This window comes from Rhynchophorus ferrugineus, unplaced genomic scaffold (genome assembly GCF_030347505.1).
Source record: "Rhynchophorus ferrugineus isolate W39M unplaced genomic scaffold, kcgeb_rfMv2 rfM8, whole genome shotgun sequence".
NCBI lineage: Eukaryota > Metazoa > Arthropoda > Insecta > Coleoptera > Curculionidae > Rhynchophorus > Rhynchophorus ferrugineus.
Window position 1 is genome coordinate 31,237,138 of NW_027472587.1, and position 20,460 is coordinate 31,257,597.

The 20,460-nt window shown below is 31.5% G+C and overlaps 1 protein-coding gene across 1 annotated transcript; it reads left to right on the plus strand.

The window, feature by feature from the left end:
- The first annotated feature begins 1,457 nt into the window (after positions 1 to 1,457).
- LOC143201074 (farnesol dehydrogenase) lies at positions 1,458 to 19,764 on the plus strand. Its single transcript, XM_076411925.1, has 5 exons — positions 1,458 to 1,622; positions 6,140 to 6,377; positions 18,752 to 18,975; positions 19,044 to 19,193; positions 19,487 to 19,764. The coding sequence occupies exons 1-5, from the start codon at positions 1,527 to 1,529 to the stop codon at positions 19,526 to 19,528; spliced, it is 750 nt and encodes a 249-aa protein (XP_076268040.1). The 5' UTR covers positions 1,458 to 1,526; the 3' UTR covers positions 19,529 to 19,764.
- The last annotated feature ends 696 nt before the right edge of the window (positions 19,765 to 20,460 follow it).

Genomic DNA, 20,460 nt, shown 5'->3' on the forward strand with positions numbered 1-20,460 from the left:
AAAGTGTTAAAAAGTGATTTATATGATGAGCAGCAGTGGTGTAGTGCCGGCTTGGTTATATAGCTTATTGTTTATACTTCGTCTTTGGGTATTTTTCCTGACATCTCTGCTTTAGAATGTCTTTGTCTTCGTGTTTCTGTTACTTATATTTATGACTAGGTCAATAATTAGCAATTATAAACGTACTATTACAGCCCATTTTCTAATTTGTAGCGTTTTCGTCATTTTTTATTTCTTTATTTATCCATTGGGTCTCTGAATTTGTAAACAGTTTTATTATTATTTTTATATGTCGTTATTTTTGGACATTTTAATTGTTTTCGTTTGACTATTTGTTTTATTCCGTTGGATTTATAAGTTTAGACGACTTTTTTCACCTTCCAATCATTGTTTAGAGAAATTAGGACAAGTAATGCTCAATTTTCTTTTTTTAATTTTTCTGTCCTCATATATTTAAGATATTGTATACCTTAAATTTAATACGCTTAAACCCTTTCGAGATAACTTGCATCACTTCGGTCATCATTACAATATGCACTTAAAAACAATCAACAGGTCACAGCTGCAGATTTTTTTGAAAGCACCCTGAAGCTCAATTTTCAAAAAAGGAAATACAACACGAGAATACATGAAAAGAAAAAACTCTAATGATTGAAAGGTGTGTTGCTAAGACATCTTTACTCGTATAGAATGGAAAATTTAATCAGGCTCTTTTGCATTGGTTAATAGACAACGTCTTTTTTTGTTGAAAGTTGAACGAAGTTTATTTATAAACGTACTATTACAGCCCGTTTTCTAATTTGTAGCGTTTTCGTCATTTTTTATGTCTTCATTTATCCATTGGGTCTCTGAATTTGTTCATCAACATAATATACATTTGTATCAACGAATATCGCGCTATTTTCAGCGAACATCAAATCAGATAAGAATTTAGAGGTTTGTATTACCTATTATATGCTATTCCTGTTTTAAAAACTTGTAATTGCATCCACTACTATGTTGAAAAATAGTGAAAAGACAACATCACCTTGACGAACGCAGCTAATGAAACCATATTATAATTACTTTTATATTATTTGGATTATACTAGAAGAAATATATCTTTTATCAGGTGAAATATTTGCATTATAACGGTCTCATTTATGACGGAATTGAACAGTTAGTGTCGTTTGTGTGGGCGTTTCAACAAATCGGCACTCTTTTGGTTTAAAATAAAATAAATTTCCAATAAACGTTCTCGCTGTAAAGATATTTTCACTAATGTATACTCATTTCATTTGAATTACTAGCGTGCTTTAAAATTATAATTTAATAGCGGTTGATGACATAGGCAAGAATTTGTCGTGTGTTGGATTACATTCACTTACTAGCGCATGCGCAATCAAGTTCAAGTATATCTACATATACTATATATTCTCACAACAACTTTGCTAAAAATTGTTAAACCTCTTTGACCAATAAATGACAATAACATTACGAATTGCTTTAAGTTAGTTCGAGTTGTTTATTATAATACAGTTGTAGATATGAATCGATGGGTGGGCACGGTAGCCGTGGTTACAGGGTGTTCTTCAGGGATAGGTCAAGCAATTGCAGAAGCTTTAGTGAAAAATGGTATAATTGTAAGTATCACAATAAATTCATTATCATAATAGTAAAGCATCTAGTTTCGACTAGTAGAGTGTATATAATTAAACTAATTTAATTATATTGATTTGCATGTATGATAATTGTATCTAACAATCTGAAAGGAAAATTGTTTTTCTAAGAATTGTTCCTATTCTTCTTATATTTGTTTTTGTTATTTTATGGTACCAAAATAAATGTTAAAAAATGTCTTACTACTAGTCAGTTATTCCTATTAATTGTTTTATATAATATTGCCTTTAATTCTAATATTATAGTGCTTTACTTATGCTTGATTCTGTGATTTGACAAATATAATTCCGATTATGATTTACTTAAGTGTAAGAGGTCAATTGAAAAGTCCCCGACCTATCATAATAAAAGACATTTTTTTGGCAAAATTATTTTTTTAATTAAACACTGATTATAGCAACCCTCCAACTTTTTGATAACATTTTTGTAGTACGATTTACCTTTTGCTTCAAAATAGACTTCAGTTTCGGCGATCACCTCTTCATTCGACCAAAAATTCTTCACAGCGAGCATTCTTTTGAGCTCCAAGAACAGGAAATAGCCGCTGGGGTTCAGATCTAGAGAATAGGGTGGATGAAGAAACAATTCGAAGCCGAATTCATGGATTTTTGCCATCGTTGTATTGTCTTAGTGAAGCAGCACTTCCTTTTTCTTTATATGCAGCCGTTTTTCGGAGATTTCGTCCAATAACGCTATGTAGTAGTATCTGTACTTTTTCAAGGTAATCAATGAAAATTATTCCATGCGCATCCCAAAAAACAGAGGCCATAATCTTGCCAGACGACTGTTGCGTTTTCCCACGCTTTTATTGCGCGGGTTCATCGTGTGCAGTCCACTCAGATAACTGTCGATTGGACTTCGGAGAGAAATTATGGAGCCATATTTCATCCATTGTCACATATCGATGCAAAAACTCGGGTTTATTACGTTTGATCATCTTCAAACACTGTCCTGATCATCAACTCGTCGTTGTTTTTGGTCAAAGACGAGCTCGCGCGGAAACCACTTTGCGCATAGCTTTCTCATACACAAATATTTGTGAATAATATGATATACACGTTCAGTTAATTTCTTTAGAGTAGCTGCTATTTCATTCAATTTCAGTTTACGGTCATTAAAAATCATTTTGTGGATTTTTTAATGTTTTCGTCGGTAACAAATTCTTTAGACGTCCACTGTATTTACCGACTTCGGTGCTCATTTCACCACGTCTAAACTTAGCATACCAATCCTTAATGGTCGATATTCCTTTGGCAGTGTCCGGAAACTCGGCATCAAGCCAAGTTTTTGCTTCAAGTGTATTGTTTCCCTTCAAAAAGCAATATTTTATCAACAAGGAAAATTTTTTTTTATCCATTTTTTCACAATAACAAAAGTTGCTTCACTAAAATGCTATAATTCACAAATTAATGATCCGACAGCTGTCAAATGTATACACACATCTTTTGACGGTTAGGGCTAACTAGAAGACATATGGATTTAAATCTAGTAGCGCCATCTACGTGCCAGGTCGGGGACTTTTCAATTGACCTTTTAATAATTAAATAAAGTATAGCACCTATTTTTCTAAAGCAAAATATTTAGCTTCAATTAGATTACAAGATTTTTCAAAAATATTAATACTCATTTTAGATATATATTTTAAAATACGTTTTAAATGCACATATATTAATATTTTTAGATATAGTACTCATAAATTAAAAATCATGTTTCTAATAATTTAAATTTCTATTATTAGTTTTTATTATTAGGTTGCCTTATAAATCTATGCTATTTTGCTAATGCATTACATTGACATTTTTGAATGGATTTTATTATAGTTGATGAGGTCAATATAGAAATATCACTTTCTCTACAATTAGTTCATTACCTTTTCTGCAATAAAAGAGAACCGGTCTTTAACATAGAATTTCATTAAATGTTCTTGATACTTTTTTGTTCTTGTGTACATTTTTAAAATCAGTTTCAATTCATAAACACTAAGAATACTTTCGAATCATCATATTATTCTCTTTTAAACCTCATTTTTTTATTATATTTAGAACAAAACCTAACGATCTCATTATTTGATTTAGTAATAATACTTGTTTCTACAGTCTATAATGTTATTTATGCCTTTTGTTAGAAATTTCATCTAGACTTATCTATTCTTAAGTAAAAGTTTCCTTTACTGATCGATTAGAATATATTTTAGATATCGATATAGATAATTTTTGAACAGGAAACTATTGAAATCGTCAGGTTATTGATCAGTGGAAGAACTTGATTCCACTGAAGAGTTATGATCCTTTAAATTGAAGAAAATTTATTTGTCCACAGGTACACTTTTATTATAATTAAATTGCTTGACGGTATCAAATTACCTTTGCCTCTGTCACAATCAACTTTTTTTCTCCGCATGTGAGTGTCTCTATCACATCAACATCTTTTTCTTATATATACAAGACAGTTTTATTATTACTGAAGATACGTAATTTAAAATTACAGATTAGGAGGAACCGTAATTACCTTGTTTCCAACTTTATACAAGCAAGAATATTGGGAAGAATAAAAATTAACACATTTCTTTGTTAGAAATGTTACATGTTTATAGATTCGAAATTAAACGAATTGGTACAATACTAAAAGAACTAAATTGAAACATTCAAATGGGCAATATTTGCATCTAATTCACTCAAAAATCCATAGCCTTGAATTTAGTTTGTGTTAAAGTAACGTCTATTGTACATTTCATCCTTTCAGGATATCAACAAAGCTTAATTAATTTTATAACTCCTAATTTAGTTAACCGATACAGATTTAACATAGGTTCGGTTATTTATGTACTAATTTAGACGCATTCGAGTATACAGGAATTAAGTTTTATATAATCGGGATTACAATTAAATTACCGTTACAACTAAAATACAACAACTGCCTTTTATAAGAACTAGTGAGGAATTGACTCTTCAACTATTTAATATTAACTTGGTACTCAATAAGTCAAACAGCATTTTCTAAAAACTGCCTGAACCGAAATAAAAACTGACTGGATATTCAATATGTTTTTAGGTTTTCCTCAGTAGGGATATTCCTCAAATATATATATATATATATATATATATATATATATATATATATATATATATATATATATATATATATATATTTATATTTATATATTTATTTATCCAGTACGCACTAATTGTGTTTTATATAATCGGGATTACACTAAATTAGCATTACAACTAAAATACATGAGGGTTATTTGTGTTATTTACAGTAACATATTCAAGTGGCTAATTTATTCTTTCCATGTGATTAAAAATAACAATACTACAACAAACCGATAAAAAGCTTGTGAGGCATCCAGGCATGTTGCAGGACACTATTTCCTTTCCTCAAAAGCTTTTTCAATAGCCGCAGTTAATCTGTGCAATTGATCGATTGTTGAGTGTTGATATCGAAAACCAAACTGGAAATCTGGTATTTTTACAAAAAATTTAACACGCTTAAATATTAGTTTCTCAAATACTTTTGATATTGCTGGTAACAGCGAAATAGGTCTGTAGGATTTGACTTGTTCTGTAGGTCTGTCAGGTTTTTTGAGCATAATTATTTGTGCCACCTTAAAGCATTCTGGAACTTGCTTCAACATTAAACAGGCATTAAATATATATGACATGATGATTGCTTTTCGTGGCAGTTCTTTCCGTAATCTAGGTGAAGTATCATCTATTTCAGGCCTTTATTTTTTTAGCCTTTTTAGGATTGAGGTTATCAATTTCGGTGGCAACTTCCAGTGGAGAAAATAGATTTAGATCTACTTCCATTTGATTGCCTATATTATATAATAGGAATTGTATTCCTTGTAGATTCTATATCATTAGGTTGAAATATACTAAGTATTTTGCGAACAAGTCAACTTTTTCATCGTTGCGTCGAATCCCATTCACTTCAATTATTCTTAAACTGGCGCTTCTGAGCTTAATTCACTTACATATTTTTGAAAGCAATTCTCTTTATATTATTTAATATTTTGATTCGGCTGATTATTAATTCTATTGCCCAAATTCTGACGCCCAAAATAATTAAACAATAACGCACCATAGAAAGGAAATGAACCAATCAAATGTTCTCGTGGCATACTAATTATTACAACAAGTAATAAGTTCAAAGCATGACATGATTTATTGGACGTTGCAAAACATTTCTCCAAAGTTGCCTTTGAATATAAATCTCTATTTTCTCTATGACAAATATGTTAATGGTTTTGGACAGTGAAGTAGAGAGATATTTATTACTCTATTCATTGAAACTAATGAGGACTGTAACAGTAAAGACACATTCTCTGGAAAAACCGAATTGACATTTTTACTATTTTTTACAATTATTCCATATTTTATCACCATAAGTTCTTAGTTATATATATGCATTATTCTTAGTATAATATATACATTAAGTAAGTGGATTTTTTTTAACGGTTTTCTATCAATTTTAGGTGGCCGGTCTAGCACGACGGATAGAAATACTAGAGAAACAATCAGATAACCTACGGCAGGAGAAAGGAAAGCTCTACGGTTTTAAATGCGACGTAACCAAATCGGATCAAATCATAAATAGTTTCAAGGCCATCACGGAAACACTGGGTCCAATAAGCATTTTAGTCAACAATGCTGGCATTAACTTGGAAGCCGACCTGATCGACGGTGATATCGATAAATGGCGTCAAATAATGGGTAATTAACCGGTAATTAGCCGCACATAAACATAACAACGATAAAAAGCGCAACATTATATTAAATCGGCCTCATCAACTAATATAGAGAAATAACTATTCATTAGGACAGTTTATTATTTTTTTAAATGCGTTTATTAACTACCGGTAATTAATTTCTTTTTCTAATTCATATTTTTGGATATGTTCAAGTTTCCATAAGTTTACATTTTAAACAACATTCACAAAGATAATCCACTAGTCTGTTCAATGAATTACCGGATGCGAATTTAAAACTTTTTATAGCTTTATTTTTCAGTACAATAGTTTAAGTTGAATATATGTAGGAATGTTCTTCGGGTCGGTTTGATCGGTCGAAATGTGTGACTGTCGATGCGATTGTTTGTCCGAAAACTCACTACTATTTTTGGAAGGAATTTGAGAACTAAAAACACTGGTTGAAGAAATACTTGTTTATTTTAACAATGAATGATATATGTGGTCGACGGGAGAATTGACAGGATATTAGCTTGGATAAAGGAAGTACGGTAGCGTTGTGGAAGTGGTACTGTTACAAGGTTTGGAGAAAAGAAAAGAGAAGAGATTGAGACGTCATCGTGATGGTCTTTTATGGCCTGTAACTGCATGGTACCGATCCACCGGCCTTGCCAGACTGTGAAATTCATGTAGGTGATTGTATGGTGGTTTAAAGGGTCATGGCGGTCGCCACATGACTCCCCTCCTGGTGCAACTGCCGTGGAACGTACCTCTATGTGGTGCAGGTTCCGGAATGCACCCGCAGTCACGCAAACAATGGCCCAGGGCCTGCTGATGACATGGGGATCCCAACCTGAGCGAGGAGTTTTACGGGATCAGCTGCCATCGAAGTTGTAGCTGGACGTCGTTCGTCTTGGGGCATTCCGATTTGTTTGAGAGTAGCTATAAGTGAGGTGCCTTACGTGTCCCGTTTCGTGATGCAAGGGTGCCCATGTGTTGATGTTATGCATGATGGGCTTCTGTGGTTTTCACCCAACAGGCTAGTCTCGTTGGAAAATGTCGACCATGTGATATTGATGGGTTCCATTCCTCTTGCCATCCTTCCATGCACGTATCAAACAGCTGTCGAGTAGCTTATGTTGAGCTAGTTTACTTTTTAGGTACTTTGTCATGTCGGGGTCACCAATTGTAGGAATGTTCGTCTGGTTGGTCGGTCGGAATGTGTAGCAGTCGATACCATTGTTTGTCCTAACACTCACTACTATTTTTGAAAGGAATTTGCACGAGAACTAAATACACTGGTTGAATAAAACTTGTTTATTTGAACATTGAATGAAACATGTGGTCGACGGGAGAATTGACAGGATATTAAGTTCAGTAAATGAAGTAAGGTAGCGCTGTGGAAGTGGTACTGTTACAAGAGGGTGGAGAAAAGAAAAGAGAAGAAAGCGAGACGTCGTCGTGATGGTGATTTTTATAGCCTGGAACTGCATGGTAACAATCCACGGGCATTGCCAACCTTTGAACTTGTTGTTGGTAAATGCGTGGTGGCCTAAAGGGTCGTGGCGGTCGCCACATATATTCATATTTAGCGATATCTATTGGTAAAAATGTGAGATATAAACGTAAACAAGTGTTAACAACTTAACCTAACTGTTAAATCTAATTTCTTTAACATTTATTTACATATAACAATAGCTTTTCCTTTAATATTTCCTTAATTAATTACATCTTATATTACACATATTTAGTACAATCTAGATTTACAAATTAAATTAATATTATTGTTCCGGACCTCGGTAGGTATTTCAAAAATTTAAATAAAATTAAACTACTTAAGATAAAGTTAAAATTAACACAAATTCATGTGATTTGCTTCGCTTGAATATTTTGATTTCAAGCGTGTTGTCGAGTAACTGTATGTGCATTGCTGTCATTTAAAACTTATCTCATGTTATAAGGTGAAATTTTGGGTCACTTCGTAAATCCGTTTGATTTCGAGGACATCGTGCAGCTCTGCAGGTAATTAATCGTTTAATTTTTTTTTGGCGGGTTTGGTTTAGCGCAACCCTTAGGTCCAAATTGACTTTATGATTGACTGATAAACCAATCTTTTTGATTTTAGGTCAAGTTGTAGTGTGTGCCTTTCGTATCTCTACTTTTCGCCTAACACAACCGTTTTCTTTTCAAATACAGACGCTGGTTTTGAAAAGCTTAAGTTTGGGATAATTATAAGTTTTTTTGATTGATTAGTCATAATCTATTGTCGAAGATTATCAAGCACTTTTAAAAACTCATATTGATGCTGTTCCATCATATCCCTATCGACAGTTTTGGTTTCAATCATTTCAAAGTTGTGATATTGATGTCAATGACAAAGAACTGCCTGGATGACCAAAAAGTTTGAAGACATTGCAAGTGCAAGAGACATATTAGACGGAAACCGAACGACGAGAAAGTTTCAGACAATTTATCAATTGAGGAAGAAACTAGTCTTAGATGATTATATGGGATAGGAGATATCTAAAAGGAAGGAAAATGGCTACCACAAGTATTTACTGAAAATGTCATGTCGATCCATTTCAGTATTGTGACTTTTTGGCAAGCAAAAAACATAGATGCTGCTGGCTGATTGTGACCGGCGATAAAAAGTGTTAATTAAAAGGTTAATTAAAAAAGTCTTTTTAAAAATTTGTCAGCCAATTTCGCACATATTATTTTACTTATTCATTGTTCTCAAATATTTTGTCTCCAAGAAACACGTTCGAAGGTGTAAAAAAATAATCACAAGGTAACCAATCAGGAAAATAAGAAAAGTGATCGAGGGTTTCCCAGCGCATTTCTTCCAATGTATTCCCTGTCAAAATTGCTTTTGTATGGTCTGATGTTGTCATGACGGATGATGACGAAAATGGACATACCCCGTCGTTTGCTTAGATACGCGATATTTGTCAACTGCAACAACTCAGAGAACTAAGCCGCATTGACTGTTTGTTGAAGCAATTTTGACAGGGAATACATTGGAAGAAATGCGCTGGAAAACCCTCGATCACTTTTGTTATTTTCCTGATTTGTTACCTTGCGATTATTTTTTTGCGCCCTCGAAAGTGTTACTTGGAGATAAAATATTTATAATAATCGTGAAGAAATTTTCTGAGTAACTCCCTTTGTCCGCCGGCGTCGTTCATGTCATTCCTTTTCGACGAGTTCTCGCCCATCCCTGAATTCTCTCGCCCACATATACAATCGATTCTGAGACAGTGTAGCATTCCCAAACTGTGCCTTCAAACGAGTGAAAATTTCCGATGGTTTAACGTCTTCGTTGGTTAAACATTTCATGATGATGCGTCGTGCAGTACACAAAAGTACCTGTACTGCGGACAGAACCGAACATAGCTGCTATCCGCACCGGTTTCTCCCCTCCTCATATACCAAAGAATAGTCGAGCATCAAATCCTCTAGATTGGAATTACATGCAAAACTAAATACCAAAATTATTGTTTATATCTGATTCCCCTAGTATATAACAGATTACTGAAACCAATCGAAAATGGCGCTACTGATCTTTATCGGCGTAAACTGAAGGAACTGAATAACGCATTGATGATGTAAAAAAACTGCAATAGCGAATATTAGACGCAAATTCACCCTCTTGCATGACAACGTTCGGCTAGACGTTGCAAGGATACACAATTGCAATTTAAATTGGATATGTTGCCATACCCAGCGTATTAAGTAGACATAGCATCTTCTGATTTATATTTCTTCACACCGATGCGACATGTTTTACCTGGCACAGGGTTTGAAGTGCCAGAATGGATCGATGATTGCATTGCTACCAAACCAACATCGTTTTCTCGACAAGATATTATCATGTTGGCAAAAATATATTTTGAAAGAATATTTTTATTTACTATATTAAAGAAATCTTAGAATACATGTAGCACAACAATTGTTAAATTTTATTTTCAGTAGTTTAGGCCCTGTGGTCGAAGTTTGTCCATATTAACAAATATATTATAGAACTAAATTAATCATAGTTCTGTAGTAATAGAAGAAAAGGACTAATTTGACAATGATATGTTACTAAAACTTCTTTTCTCAGTATTTTCAATATAAGATCAGAAATGTATTTGATACATAACGTTAATTGAAATAATAATGCCTGTATATTAAAACTAATAAAACTATATGCAAACTATCTCAAGAACTGACACGCACTAACATTTTCTAAACTGCAATTAATTAAATCTAATTTCCATTAACTTTCAATAAATAACAACGTATTAATAATTTTATATATATATATATATATATATATATATATATATATATATATATATATATATATATATATATATACATAAGAATAGTAGAATAAATGAAGTTATGCATATTTGTATATTAAAACAGAAAGTATATGAATCAAAAATTTTGAAATTGATATTTGACTTGAGATTGTGTATTAAAACAATAACGAACACAATTATGTAATTTATTTTTTACAATTTAGAAGTATATATTAAAGCAATGTATTTACTATCATTAAATTAACAATTGATTTTCTAAGACTTAGGTCTATAAATTAAATAATCAAGATATTTGATAAAGGTCTAAATAATAAAATGTCATATAGTCACCAATCATTAAACGCCTTAATATTTATCAATGCTTTCAAATGTTTACAAATATACTGTTAATAATTCATAACTCCTGCATATTTTCATTACTTCATTTATGTATTCATACAGTCTTTATCGTTCATCCATACTTCCCACCTAAATTATATATAACAAAACAATAAATACACCAGGCTAATTAAAAATATAATTTCTTTACCTAAGTTTTTGAATAAAATACATTATTCTTTGCTCATTTATTGATCTATTCGATTTCGCCCTAACAGATAGCTGATCCTTATCTTTTATGGCTTTGATTTATCTATTGCTTCCTGCTTTCTCTTACATCCCATATTTCAAATTAATATTCTATGAGACTATTTTATAACTGTTATTATTTTATGCAACATTAATTTTAACTATTCATACAAATTAACGTATTTATTACCTACAATATTTGGTTAGTGCTTTGTTAAGAAATGCATTTACTAATTAAATTTGAAATTAATTAGAAGTCAATACTACAAAAATTTACGGAGAAATCTTAGCAACCTTTAGAATTACCTTTAGTGCAATAATATACTAATATCTCCAGAACCATATCAATTAAAAACAATCCTTAAGTAAGAACAATTTTTCTTTTATTCCTTTCCTTTCGCCAAACACCAAATTAAATCAATATAGTGATTTAGAAAATATAAATATTTTGCAAGCAAAGAAAGCAGACGATCCTTGTTATTCTCGAATTTTGTTGATCTATGTTTGGATGACATTTTCACATATGTTGGGTTTTTCTGTCACCTTCCGACGATGATTAAGATTTTACAATTAATTTAATTACAAAATCCATTAACAGCTATTGATTTTATGTTGAATAGTGCCATAATTAAATACCAATATGAAAACTAAAGGGTATCTATAAAAAATATATTATTAAATAAATATCTAGTTTTAAATGTCAGTCAATGATTAGGTGGAATTTTTCAGTGAGTCATTCAACGAAATAAAAAATAAAAAACACATAATGTGAAGAAATATTTTTAGATAATTGGTCCGAAAACAAAAAAACTGGTTTTTATATCTATCTATGGATGGTTATAAAGAAATATTTTATTTGATTTAACGAAGATTAAGGTGATTCGACATGTTTGGTGAGATTATATTAAGAGGTAAAATTTTGTTGAAACTATTTGCAGCCTTATATGCAACACAATATTGCACATACAAATTAGTATTTGCCTATTAATTTAATTAACAAAAGTTACTAAATATAATTAACACTTTACGGAGGTAATCACTAATAAAAATAGCATTGATTCAAATTTTATTTTCATCGCAAATTCAAATTTCGTTATTGCTTGCTATAGGGTACAGTAGAAGATAATGCAAGGCTACTTGAAGAATTTGATTATTATGAGAATATATTGTCCCGATAGAACATTTTTTTTACTCTGTGATTCCACAATTTGCCCTATAGGCAATAAGTATAATTTTATGTCCATATTATATATACATGGCATGTAGAAAATCACTTCATTAAACGATCTCCTGTATAAAATATTATCTTAAGTAATTAGTATTATTATAAACCTTATTCTAAAGTCTATATATGTCCAGTAATCAGATCAGGTGGTGTTAAACGTTTTAGTCTACGCACTTCACTATCACGTCGCATATTTAGCTCGTTAGCGAGTATGTTGGGATGCACTGACACTCTTTCGAAGTACTTCACATAAACAAATTAAATTGCACTCGTTATAGGTTCAAGAAGAATATCGCGTTGTACCACTTTATTTGAAATATAGTATGGAGCATCAACAATGGCACGTAACACTTTATTTTGGAACCGTTGAATGATCGATATGTTAGATTTGCTAGCGGTATACCATAGTTGGATTCCATATGACCAAATAGGCTTGAGTATAGACTCATACAGCAACACTTTGTTATCTAATGATAACTTGGATTTGCGCCCGATTAGCCAATACATTTTATATAATTTAAGTCAAAGTTGTTTTCGTTTAGAGAGTACTAGCGACCCGCCCCGGCTTCGTACGGATGCAATGCTGATACTAAATTAAATACCCTATAGAAAAAATATGAACGTTGTATATAAAAACATAGCGGCCCGCTCCGAATTTGCACGGGCATAAAATATATATGCCTATGTCACTCAATGAAAACATGATTAAAATCGATCCAGTATTTTTGGTTCATTCATTACTGCCCTTGGCCTGCACGCATTAAATTTGGAGTAAAACAATTCCTCTTCCCCTATACTTACTATGAAGATTTCCTGCTATCTTTGGAATATCTAAATTCATACAATTTTTATTACATTACACATTTTTAAACGCAAATTTTAAATTTATAATATCTCCGAAAATATTTGTTTAATTTACATGCTGTAAGGAACCATATTGATCTATATTAATTGCACACTGTATTTAAGGTACTTAATTCGATAAGGATTAATGCCGTATTGTTTAAAATAGCTTCGTAAATAAGCTATTTTCTCACGTAAAAAGTAAACAATAAAAATGGTTAATGTGGGTTATCCCTAAAAGATAAACATATACCATCGCGGACTTTTTTGTAGACAAGATATTTAACATGTTCTGCTTGTGGGAGTTGACGATGATTGCCGCTATAACATGAATCGCATTTCGGTTTTTTAGTCCATTAGTTTATGCAAATTTTTCTGGTATCTTTTAAAGAATTTTTTGAGACAACCTTTATTTTTTTCTTCAAATATTTAAACAATTGTCCCGAAGTAAATGAATATATTTAATGAAGCCAGCATTGATGGCTATTCATTCATTCACTCCTAGAATACCTAATTTCTTGTTCGTAAATGTCCGTTAACTTGTATACTACTTAATATTAGTAAACTCTAACTAAATTAGCATTTTGCAAAGGTTACAGACAGAATTAATATTATTTTTTCGCGAATAAAAATGTCCAAAAATAGCTAAAAAATTCATAGTTAATTATACGGCGAAGAGAATAATTAAGTTTGAAACGAATATATTATAATAGGCTGTTTTTACACTAATTTTTCATATGAATATCAAGTATAACTAATAGCAATTATTTATATTCAAATTTATCTATCGAATGCAATATATAATTTATGATAACCAGTAAGTAATTAGTATGAATTATAGTAATCTGCTTGTTTAGGTATATTATTGATATACCATTATATTATTTTACGCGATGAATTGTACAAATAAAATGTAATGTTTGAAGAAATTTACTTACTAAAATCACTAGTGATCGCGAAACAAGGGATGATCGAAATAAAATCAGCATCTGGCATATACGGAATATTTATTTATTAATAACATGATGGGTCTCCATTTGCTTTTAAAACAGCGGCAACTCTTCCAGGAATATAATAGTACATCGAATGAATCAATAGTTTACAATGAAATGTATACTCTTCAGTATCTGTTCAAAAACTCCTAGTAAAAGTTTTAATTATGTTCAGTTGTGGCGATTGTACCGCGTGGGAGGGATGTTTGATGATATTCCAATGCTCTTCAGACCTGAAGATTGAACTTCTTTTAGCTAGTGTTTGGGCGCATTATGATCTTGGAAGATAACAGTATCAGGGTTTAGCAGCAATATGCTGGTCATCGTAAGAAATTCATCGTTGAGGATCCTGCCTGATATTGACATACACTGTAGTAAGCAGGTAGCCTGGATTATATACTTCTTATGGAGTTGTCCATATCCCTGTCTTTCCTAAGGAACAACGTAAAATATCCATTATAGAGGGGTTCTTAATTGCAGTCGTTCCAGAATAATGCCCTTATTGACTTTCCGCAGTACTTTTGTTGCCAAAATTGTAAGTATTTAGTTGTGCTGTCACCTTTTCCTCGGTAGTTTTATGTTATCTGACCAGACACCTTTTTACTGATTATTGGTCTCTGTCAGTTAACTTTGGGTTTCGTCCCCTATTCCCCCTTGCCTTTAATTTATGTATAGTTAGCATATGTACTGTGTATCACCGCAAACGATTTTGCCCTCTTTCCAAGCATGATAGATCACATATTTCACCGATCACTTGTCTTAATCATCGGAGAACAAAGCATATAATACACTGAAATATAACCTACAAGATTTGATTTTTTGCCAGCAATGTTGCTAGCAAGCAACAATTTGTACTTGCATGAGGCTCATATTATTTTGTCTATTGCCTGTAAATTCGCTCATCCAGATAGTAAGTGTTCTTTCATTCTCCACTGATGCAGCTCAAGAGCGTTACTAAAATTTAAAATTTAATAAAATCACTAAAAAATTAGCGCTGTGGGCTGAATTGAACGAGCCGAAGTAGCATTTGCTTCCATAATAGGACGTATGTGGAAGCCACAATCAAAACGAAGATTTTTTCATTTTGTATTATTTTTCTATAACTCTAAAATTTAATCACGAGTGAATAAACAATTCTTATTCTTATTAATATATATATATATATATATATATATATATATATATATATATATATATATATATATATATAAATTTGGTATTTAAATAAGTAGTAATACTTTTATTTACTTTTATACTACTTTATACTAGTATGGTCTGGATGAATTTATATTTCACAAAGCTCATCGACAAAATTAGCCTTATTTTAATTCAAACTTATTGTATAATTATGTAATCTTATGTATTTAAATATAAAAAACGGCAAAATTATTTTAAAACATATATTATAAATAATAATATGCGAAAATATATTTCTTGCAAATATGTTGTAATATAACTATTTCTTTTAAACTGATTTAATATACGAATATCAAATATATTTAACCACGGCAATTGTTCATATTCGAATATAGTAATTATAAAAACACACAAACCATTAGTGATATTCATCGCCATTAGCATCACATTATTTTCGATGAACCTGGACTGTTTTAGTAGCGTTTAGAAAATAAAAAACTAAATGTGATATAAATGATCAAACTAATCCTCTGAAATGTCGATATTCTAACAGTATATATTTGTCACTGAGCAAAGTAATGACGTTACCTTTATATTTGGAATGTTTTATAGATTGTTACTTTTCGGTATGAAATTTAGTATAACATGGTGCACTAAGGATGCTTCTAAATATCATATTCTGTAACATTGATACTAGATATCCTCGTGTATAATGAAACATCTGATCAGATTGATTTACTAACACTCAAGTGTACAGTGTGTATAAGATACTCCTAGTGTTTATATTTTGTATATTAGAAACAGAACAATCAACATATAAAATTATATGCTGGATATTCACCTCAAATTGTAATTATAAATTCGTTTTGACAATCTGGAGAGTTTTTCCTCTCCAGTATATTGACGTCCTGTTTTACGCTGACAACACTGCTTTCTTTACGGCCACCAGTTTCGAGGTTACAATTCAAGAACGTTCGCAGAAGCAGCTCGATCATGCGGTCAAATAGTTCAAATTCTGGAGGTTGCAAATCAACCCCCTTAAAACCCAGGCCATCGTTTTCTATGAGAAGTGTTAAGCACTGCGCGTCTCGCAACTTAAGATCGATACCGCTACAATTATATGACTGGATAATGTCACGTACCTAGGTCTCCACTTCGACCGGCGGTTCGGTTGGCATTCCCAAATCCAGAAAGCAATCCAAAAGGGTTCGGGAATAGCAAACCTGACATCTTCTCTGATCTGCCCTTCTGGCAGACTTCCCATCTCCCTCAAATGCTTATTTTACAATATGTTAATTCGGCTCGTACTCTTCTATGGATCTAATATCTACTTCAAGTTTGTTACACCCAACCAGGTGAAACAGCTTCAAGTTTTCCAAGATAAGCTCCCCAGGAGAATCTTAAACGCTCCATGTTTGTCAGAAATAGTTAAATTCATTGGGAAATTGGCACTCCAGAAATCAAGCACTTCATATCTCAATCATTCTACGAACTCTCAACAACTCAGCTCAAGTACTTCTGAAAACGCGCGATTGTTCGCGAGCTGGTTAACAGGCTGGGACTTTGCTCCCTCTTTTTAGACTGAAACGACGCTATCCGTCGCTGCAGTCATGACTTTTGCACCCATACGACAGTATCTAGTCCTATGTTAACCCAAGTTCGCGAATCAATAGCTTGTTTCACTACCTTCATTTCGCCGAGTCCTCGTGCCCAATGACGGCTACCTGATCAGCGGGTGCCATATCCTCAAATTTAATGCGGTAGCAATAGCGACCCACAGGGGTCAATTGTGAGGTGGTTTCGGTTTAGTGTGTTGGTAAGCCCAGAAGCAGTTTCACATAACCCGGTCCAACTTGTCACTCCAGGGCAAGTCTCCGCGACCAGGTATGCGTTATGCATTCGGGCCAGAATAAAAAAAGTTGTTTTTGTGTCATTACTTTCCACAACAATAGATTAAAAACAAAAGAATAGCAATAAAACAATAGAATATACAATAGAACCTAGAATATATATATATATATATATATATATATATATATATATATATATATATATATATATATATATATATATCTTATACTATATATGTATCTATTGTATTGCTTAATGATTTCATTTGATTTTCTCTATAAATAAAATCTAAAATAAGCAAACGACAATTATTTTAAACTAATTTGATAAATTTACTGTTACGATAAAAATGTATTGTTATATTTAGTAATGATAACTGTCAATGTAACCACTCCGTATATATATTATTCTATTAATACTCTATACACGTAAATATAGAATCCAATTTTTTTTAAGAATTTATGGAGCTAATTCCAAGAATCTTAAATTATTTCTAGATGCAAGACGCATAGACTACAAATGTGTTATTTGTGATAATTCACAAATAACTACTGTGAGTTACAGTAGTATATTATACATGCTACTTACCCATTATTGCTTACTTATGCGACCTCCATTGGCAAGATTAATATAAACACTAACACTTTATTTAAATCTTTTTAGAATGTAAATAACATGTTTAGTATATTTGCGTTGCTAGTGACTTTTTACATTCGCTCTGTTACTGCATCAGGTGCTTAACAATTCCATACAGTTAAATTTAGTTTTAAACGAAACTGTTATATTAAAAGTAATTTCGTAAACTCATTATTATATTTCAATAACTAATAATTGAAAGAGTAATATGAATATGACATGTAGGCGAACCAATGACAAAGTTTAAATCACGTTAAGTATTTTATCACCTATGTGTAATTCCGTGGCGATATCGTGAGATTAAATATGTCGACATGTGAAAAACATTCTCGAATCCTTCAATGATTGGCCGGTCATTAAACAACGAAATTGCCAGAATAAAAATTACAACACCAACAATTACCATTAACGCCACAATTTTCTATTATGTAGAAAAGCAAGATGAAGAATACGTGATTTCTGAAATCTATTTTCTACACGCAATGAGTTTTTGCTTTTACATTTACAGTATTGTATTAATTATTACCTTTCAAACCGGCTATAGTATGGCTTCATTGAATAAATATTATTAAATACACAAGACTTTCAAGCTATCTACTCGGAAAATTCGAAAACATATCTTCCGCAGCCTCATATACTAGACCTGAACCTATTTGGATGACGATTTATTTGTTTGAAATGTGATATTTTTGAATAAAGGTGGTTAATTTAATTTACTAAGTAAGTCATATCTCTACCAAGAATAACTAATTTACCTCTAAATCAAATGTGATCTCAGATTTGAAAATATTTTAACATATTGCTTTAAAAGATATAACAATATATTACTTTTTCCCAGATACCAATGTGATGGCTTTGAATGTGTGCACACGAGAGGCAATATCCAGCATGAAAGCCCACGATATTAAGGGACACATTATTCACATCAACAGCATCAGCGGACACATGTTATTCGAAGTATCTGGTTTCTCCCTATACTCAGCGACAAAACATGCTGTCACTACTTTAACAGAAGTACTAAGAAGAGAAATTATTTCTGCAAAGTTACCGATAAAACTTACAGTGAGTTTAGTATTTTTACTGAGGTCGGGGTTTTAAAAATTGCAACACTGTTTTCAATTCCATTTTAGAGCATCAGTCCTGGAGTTGTGAAAACGAATTTTTTCTTGAACAGTTTTGGAGAGGATGGTGACAAAGTATTTGAAGGCAGACCATATCTGAGCTCGCAAGATATTGCAGAAAATGTTATGTATGTCTTGTCCACGCCAGAGCACGTAGATGTGAGTACAATGTGTCAAATAGTACATCCATGTTTTGTAATTATAAAAAAAATAATATAAATAATAAATCTTTAATATATTAAGGGAGAAAGTAGTTTTACTTTGACTCGGACTGAAGAGCTTCTTTTAATATCTAGTTTTATGTAAGTCTCTGTAAAAACTTAAAGTACTTTTTTGTCAACTTTTTTTTAAATTAACAGTGTAATAAAATTGTAACACTTCTCCCTTATCCTTTGTGTAAGATTTTAAAATTATACCGCTGTTATTTTTCTATATATTTCTTTTCCTTTCAGATCAAAGAGCTCACAGTGGTTACACAAGGATATTTGTACTAGATATATATTTATCTTTTAAGCCACGTATGATACTGAGCACATTTTTTAATAAAATAATTATAAATTAGACTTAATGTGTTTATTCTTTATAAGAAATAGTTAAATTATGTAACTTTTTAATCTATCATGTCGTATTGATTGATATAGATTGTATTGTAGAATTGTAGATTTGTGCATGTATATTTTTATTTAAACTAAATGTACTATTTGAATAAATTGGGAATAAGAAGTTACAAGTATTTTCCATAACAGAATTTATATAATAAACTGATCTGTAATGATGTTCAGCTCGAGTTTCTAGTTAAGGACAAGGATGACCTAAATATGGTATATGAGATTCTCTGGAAACGTTGGCAAAAATATTAAAGTTTCCTTTAGTAATCAAATAAAACAATAAATATGCCACAGAAACGTAATTTTTATAGCATTTAAGGCTCATTTTGTTTAAATGAAAAGGAAACAATTTTTTTCAAAGGTAGCAAATTGCGAAATTGATGATTGTAACATGTGTTTCTGCGCAGAATATTTTGAAAGAAGCAAATTTGATCTAACATTTAGCAACCCAGAATTGCCACATTTTCTATTATTATTTTATTATGTTATCTACTTGTCTATTAAAATTCATTAATGAGTGATGCTACATATCGAATTTCATTAATTATCACATTTGTCTACAATACTTAAGTGAACAAGAGCTCTCGTAATCATATTTTATGTCAGCAAACGTTGGTATTTTAAAATATACCATAACTGGAATACAGGATATTACTATGAAAACAATAACATTGTAGTGTTGTTTGTTCTGGGGGATGAGAAATCATTTGAATATCAAATAGCCATTCATATTAAATTTAAAAATATAAAAGTCTTTATCAATGCCGAATGAAGAGGATATATTTTACATACATTATATTTAGTATTTTACGAATAAA